General features: G+C 33.7%; 1 protein-coding gene across 1 annotated transcript in view; it reads left to right on the top strand.

Moving 5' to 3' along the window:
- Window positions 1-1,118: 1,118 nt before the first annotated feature.
- LOC137637223 (uncharacterized) overlaps window positions 1,119-7,500 on the top strand; it is a 20,829-nt gene continuing 14,447 nt past the window's right edge. The window contains exons 1-2 of the mRNA XM_068369486.1: window positions 1,119-1,273; window positions 2,495-2,812. Coding sequence (XP_068225587.1) covers window positions 1,169-1,273; window positions 2,495-2,812 — 423 coding nt within the window. The 5' untranslated portion in view covers window positions 1,119-1,168. The remainder of the gene's footprint in view (window positions 1,274-2,494; window positions 2,813-7,500) is intronic.

The following is a 7,500-nucleotide window of genomic DNA, read 5'->3' as shown; positions in this document are numbered from 1 at the left end:
GTATTTGGTGCAGGACTGATTAAAGACACTATTACTACTACCGTGACTAATTGCCGGCTACTTAACCAATAATGAATGATGAGAGTTTATAGAATTTTATTGTATAAGAGATAATATTTTACTCTCTCTCCTCTCTCTCTCTCTCTCCTCTCTCTCTCTCTCCCTCTCTCCCTCTCTCTCCTCTCTCTCTCTCTGTTATTATTATTATTATTATTATTATTATTATTATTATTTGTGTAATCTTCTTTGTCTGCATCCTTTCCCACTTTTACTTAGGGTTGATGTTTGTGGCCAGCGTTCTCCATCTACGTCTGTCCCACACTTCATCACCGCTAATCCCTTTGTCCGAAGGTCATCCCTGATTCAGTCCATCCGCCTTCGCTTTGGTCTCCCTCTCCTCCTCCTTCCCCCGTACCTCCATTTCCACCACTCTCTTCCCAATATAATATTCATCTCTTCTTTTTATTTGTATAATAAAATATTAAACGAATAGTAATTTTCTCTACTAAATTTTCTATTGCATAACATAATGAGTTAATAATATTACCCTGAAAAACAACAGCATTCTTAAGTACTGGTAAGACTTTAATTCCTCGTCAAGTAATTATTTACAGATATTCCAGTACTCTCCCTCCATCTTCCTCTTCATTTGACCCTTTCGTCATCTATAGGTTATGTTATTGCAGCAAGATCATTTAGAGTAATTTGTTTTTGCCGCCATATCGCAGCAACAGATGTACACAGACTGAACGTATCCGGAACGTATAGTGGGAACACACTGACATGTTGCTGGAATGTAAACGAATCGTTTCCGCACGAAAACGAACCGTATAGTGTGAATCGGCGCTAAACCAGTCTAGGCGTTGGCCCACCTCTCATATGAGGTGGTCATACAAGTTTTTTTACTGCCTCCGTAGCGTACATCTGAAATTTCGCTCCATCGCTTATTTCCTGATTTTTTTTTCTCAAGATAATACTACCATTTACGTTTAGAAATATGCATTAGTGTTGCCTCTCATAGTTAATTTCACCAGAAATTCACTGAGCATAAGTGAATGTATACATGCAATGTCCATTCGTATAATAAAGTTTAAGACTCCTTCATGTTTTTAGGGGAGTTGGTTTGGGGCAAGAGGAGGATTAGAAGGGCGTGGTCACAGAGAAGGAGATGAGCGGGTATATAAGGATCGCAGGATCATCTTCAAGGCATCACAAGGTCTCCTCTTCTCTGCAATCGAACGTTGGCGCACCTCCTCTTACCATGAAGACTTTCGTAAGTACTCGAGCTCATTGAAGTTCTGGTTTTGTTTCAATTTTCAAGTCAGAATAGAAAGGATAGATTATGAAACCAAAGGTTAACTGTTGGAAGTCGGGATATAACTTAGCCATAAACTATCGCGACATGCAAAAATAAATGAATTATTTACTTTATGACACTTCACGAATACATATCTAAATTTTTATTTTCCTGCATAATTACCCGTTTTCACAGTTTATATATTACATTGAATGCCTGGAGCTAAATGATGAAAACTTGTGAAGGATTTTTTATGTGCATCGTAAGATAAATGGGAAAACCAAATGCATTACTTTATGCAAAACACTCACTCGTTCATACCCAGTCACACTTGCACGCACAAATATACTCGCTTGCATAAGCACATACATTCACTCACACGCGGCCTTATACTATATATATGTATATATGAATATATGCATATAAATATACACATACTGTATATACAGTATATATATAAATATATACATAGGTATATATATGTATATATATATATATATATATATATATATATATATATATATATATACATATGCATATATATATATATGTATATATATATATATATATATATATATATATATATATATATATATATATATAAATGCGTGTGTGTGTTTGTGTGTATATACATACATATATATATATATATATATATATATATATATATATATATATATATATATATATATATGTATACTGTAGTGCTCATAGAGATTGCCAATGTGAAATTAAGCTTTCATAATTTTTAGTCTATAGAACATGACTTCTTATTTGGTAATTAACTTTCGTTAACTAATTTCATTTTCTATCACTTAACTTACAGATCATTTATTTTGCACTCGCTGACTGGTAACTGCTTGTATGTTGGAAAAATTGTTATAGTTTAGATAATTATTTCTAATAAATATTTATTGATACAATTACAATTATGCTGAAAATATATTCCATGCAACCAAAGGACTAAACTTGGTAGAACTACTTTATATAGGAATTATCGTCTCAAGGAAGATACTTTTTGCTTATAAGGTCACAAAACAGTGATTAGGTAGCCATTGCACTCTTTATCCTTCTTCTCTCTTAATTTCAAATAGATAAGCAATCACGCTAATTAATCTTTATAATTTAAAGGGTTTATTATATTTTACATTTCCACTGATTTCCCTACCAATAATAAAAAAAAAATTGTTTTTCTAGATCCTCCTGGTGGCTGCTGTGGCTTGCCATGCTTCAGTGTTGCCATACAACGTGGTTCCTAGCGCACCTGCTATTCTGCATGCAGACAGCCTAAGTCCTCCCGTCATGAGAATCCTTGTGCCTGGTATCAGATTCAATGTTCCTGCACCTGTCACATACAGTAGGCAAGTCGTGGTACCTGCCCCTGCCCCCGTTATAGCTGCTGCACCAGCCCCTGCTCCTGTTGTCTCCTATTCAGATCCTGTAGCTGCTCCTGTTTTATCTGCTGCACCAGCCCCTGCTCCTGTTTTACCTGCTGCACCAGCCCCTGCTCCTGTTATATCCTATTCAGCTCCTGTATCTGCTCCTGTTCCTGCTATCCCTGCTGCCCCCGTGGCCATTGCCGCTGCTCCAGAGCCTTTAGAAGCCCCTGAGCCCCCCATGCCTTCAATCGGCGAACCTTTCGTTGGTGGACAATTTTATGCCCAGGACGAAGCAGGGCAGTACAGCTTTGGTCACTGGGGAGGCCCAAATACCCGTGTCGAGACCAGAGATCACCTTGGACGCACCACTGGGAGCTTCGCTTACATCGATCCTGTAGGAGATGTCCAGGTCAGAAAGTACGCAGCAGGTCCTGGGTCAGGATTCAAAGTAGCCGCCTCCGACCTCCCTTAGATATTTTGCCGAATTCTTCATAACTATTTCGTTATTTATCATTTTCACCCTACAATAGTAAATGCCAATCCAAGTCGAGATTATTAATCAGAAATCGATAATCAACCATTTGTGATGTTAAGCCCTTCAGTCTAATCATCTACTTACTTGATATTCAAGTAATTTCATCGAACTTATTTCGATTTCTGATAATAAAAGTATTATGGAGGTAAAAAAGGATTTCTAGTAAACCTAATTCTACCTTTTGTACATAGTAAGCATAATTTTCTGGTATTTCAATGTCTGACGACACAGTTGTATGGACATATATTTTTTCTACCAAAGAACTTCAATATTGATGATATTTTTCCTTTAAAAAACCTTGTAAAAAGATAAGGATTCTAGATTTTCATATCGCACTCTCCCTTCAACTGTAATATTTTGGCTACGAATAAACGATACCAGTCAAGTGTTGTTTCACTTATTTCTTTGCAAATGAAATTTTGGTGTGATCTTACAAACTTCCATTTGTTTTTTTAGCCATTTGTTATGTTTTACTAATTTACTGGAGACTTCGGTTGTGTTTTATAGAATTTTGGATCTTATTTCTATTGCAAATTGTTTTTTCTTAGGTTGCTCTACTTCCTCTTCACCAAATATAATATTTTGGAAAGTTCTAAGAAAGAGATGAATAAATATACAGTATATGCAACAACAAATGCTACCGTCTATAATCCATAGCATAATTTGTTATCGAAACTATCTGAGTTCAATAACAACACAACATAACTTTGATATTATTAGGATTGTATCTGAGAAAGTAGTTATCCAATATAAAGCTGTATTACAGTACATAGTTACAATTCCAGATTGATTTTATAAGATGCTAGTTATTATTTGTACAAAGGTTTAAATGCATTTTGGCTAAAATAACAAAAGGGACTAACGAAAAAGATGGATGCCCACAGGCAAAGAAACAATTGTCACGGATTGGAAGGTTATGTTAGTTATCACAAAAATAGACCTGTATTACAAAATTACAACAATTATAGATATCAGTATTTTTTTCAAACCAGCTCTTTAATGTCTATCTATCTATCTATCTATCTTTCTATTATTATTATTATTATTATTATTATTATTATTATTATTATTATTATTATTATTATTATTATTATTATTATTAATCTGAAATTAAAATTATTTCGAGTTGCCATCCATAGTATTGGTATTTACACACTAGAGCTTAACTTATATATGGATATATGTATCAGAGAATATATACAGTATAGATATATATATATATATATATATATATATATATATATATATATATATATATATATATACAGTATATATATACACACATATATATATGTATATATATATATATATATATATATATATATATATACAGTATATATATACACACACATATATATATGTATATATATATATATATATATATATATATATACATATGGATAAATATCAACACAACATCGTGTTCAAATAGAAATAAATTTCTACCTCATACTTGGGATCGAACGCTAGCCCCTTCTAATGAAAGGCCAGGTCGAAACCAACCATGCCACGAGAGCCCATAAAAGGAAATCTGAACCTGACCCTAATCTAGCTGTCCGAGGATTTACCTGGTGAGACATCAGTCTCTTTACCAGCGAGTTTTACCAGATTTCCCCGGGCCACCACGTGACACAATTGGTAGTAATTCATTCAAATTACCCCTAATGAGTCAATATGGATAAATATCAACACAACATCGTGTTCAAATAGAAATAAATTTCTACCTCATACTTGGGATCGAACGCTAGCCCCTTCTAATGAAATGATCATACAATTAGTTATCCCATATAGAAATAATTAAATCCCTTAGAAAATATATATTATTTTGATAAATGTATAATTCACATTAGTTTTGGAATGCAATTTAAATTTTGAGGCTTTTATAAGTAAAGAATCACATAGAAATTTGAAATATCGAAATATCAAGAAATTATTTTGATGGTTTCTGCGCGTGAAATAATTCTGTTATCCTCCAAACTTTTGTTTCAGCTTCTTATTATTTTTGGTATCAACCATTATCATTAATAAATCCTGCGTATTATTCATAGCATAAATCTGTTATATTGTACTTAGGCCTTCTTCTTGTTCTTCTTCTATTATTATTATTATTATTGTTATTATTATTATTATTATTATTAGTGTATGTGACCCGTCAAAAAATGAGGACTGAATCTTTAGATAGATATCCACACACATGCACTCCCTTCTCCCCAGGGTATGACTACTCCCACTCCCCCCAACCAGTTGGACGGGGAGAGCTCAGCGAAACCAAAAAGATATATATATATATATATATATATATATATATATATATATATATATATATATATATATGTATTTATATACATATATACATATATATATATATATATATATATATATATATATACTATATATATATATATATATATATATATATATATATATATATATATATATATATAATGTATACTGCATATGAAACCATACACTTGCTCTTTATTATGTAGGGGAGATTATTATTATTATTATTATTATTATTATTATTACCTAAACCAATAAAGTGTGTGTGTTCATGTCAGTTTGTGAATAGCTTCCAGGCCACCATTTTAATCGAAGATTAATAGAACTTGTAGTGATTAACTGTCACGTAAAAAGCTGGAAATGATGAAATTTTGTAAGGTCAAGGTCAAAAGTTGAGGTCACCTTCAAGCAAAATCTTTAATTCACGTAATCAGCCATAAGTTTGGACATCCTTGTCACAGAAGCTTCAAACTTTGTTCATACTTGAGTGTATTGAAATCCATGTTAAGGTCAAAGGCCAAGGTCAAACAAAAGGACGGGAAATAAGTTGCCGCATGGAGTCCGCATGCCCCTCTAGTTATTATTATTATTATCATTATTATCATTATTACCTCCGCCAAGCGGCGGAGGTTATGTTTTCGGTTCGGTTTGTTTGTTTGTTTGTTTGTTTCTCTGTTTGTCTGTCTGTCTGTGGACAACGTAGAGGCCACATTTCTACACGGAATCACTTCAAACTTGGCCAAGTAGTTCCCCAATGTGTATGGAAGAACTGATTAAATTTTGGTCAAGGTCACCCCAAGGTCAAGGTCACAGGGGTCACTGGTGTCACTATGACATAAGTGGCCATATCAAGAGACAGAAATAAAGCACTGACTTTTGCATAAGCCAACAGGGAAGTCCTAGTCCAGGCGCAACCCATGGGTGATGTTCAAATTTATAAAGGTCAAAGGTCAAGGTCATATTGGTGCATTATATCAATGTCATATTAAGTATCAGTGGCAAATGAACAAAGATCACTTGAAGGTCAAAAGTCAAGCAGGTCACTTGAAGGTCAAGGTCACGTGAAGGTCAAGGTCACGTGAAGGTCAAGGTCACCTGAAGGTCAAGGTCACGTGAAGGTCAAGTACATTTGAAGATCAAGGTCACTTGGCGGAGGTATGTCCTCTACGAGGACCATGTCCGCGTTCAGGACTTGCTCACTTGTTATTATTATTATTATTATTATTATTATTATTATTATTATTATTATTATTATTATTATTATTATTATCACAATCCAAAGACTCCGACCAGGGTAGCAAACAAGCACGTAAACGAAAAGACGTAAAGAATCAACTAGAAAATATGTATCATGATACCAAATTTCCCATCAATGTGTGAGGCTGACTGTAATGACATCTTGTATTTTCCCTCAATGTTTTTGTCCTTTTGATGTTACCTGGGAAGCAGTAGAAAATTTGATCAGAAGTTACAATACATCAGCTAAGTTTCTATAAAGTTTCAATCGGATGTAAGGTAGAAAGAAGAAGTACCTGTATCTTCAAGTTGGTTAAGGGGCACGTTAACACATCTAACGCAGAGAGAGAGAGAGAGGGAGAGAGAGAGAGAGAGAGAGAGAGATTTATTGATCAATCAATATAACTATTGTAATGAACCTTATGATGTAAAACCTTCAACGATAACCTCTAACTGAATCCTTCTTGCGTTTTCCATCAAGAACTTGAAATATTATTTAAAATATCTATCATAATTTTTGTTCCTAGAACCACTAATTACACAATTACCAGGTTACTTAATTCTATAAACTATTAAAACCATCAAATAGAAGTTTAATGATACTCAATGGCATATTTTTTTCTTATCAAAACGTGTTTGATTCATTAACAAGAGACAAAGGAGTTGATTCCGCCAATGTTGACCAAATCAGATCATCCTCAACCTGGGTCGGAGCCAATGAGCAAGTTATTAAGTAAGCAGATTGATCCTGAATTAATCCCAAAATACGG

Source organism: Palaemon carinicauda, unplaced genomic scaffold (assembly GCF_036898095.1).
Source record: "Palaemon carinicauda isolate YSFRI2023 unplaced genomic scaffold, ASM3689809v2 scaffold59, whole genome shotgun sequence".
Classification (NCBI taxonomy): domain Eukaryota; kingdom Metazoa; phylum Arthropoda; class Malacostraca; order Decapoda; family Palaemonidae; genus Palaemon; species Palaemon carinicauda.
Note: the sequence above shows the minus strand (reverse complement) of the source record. Positions and strands in the feature narration are given on the sequence as shown.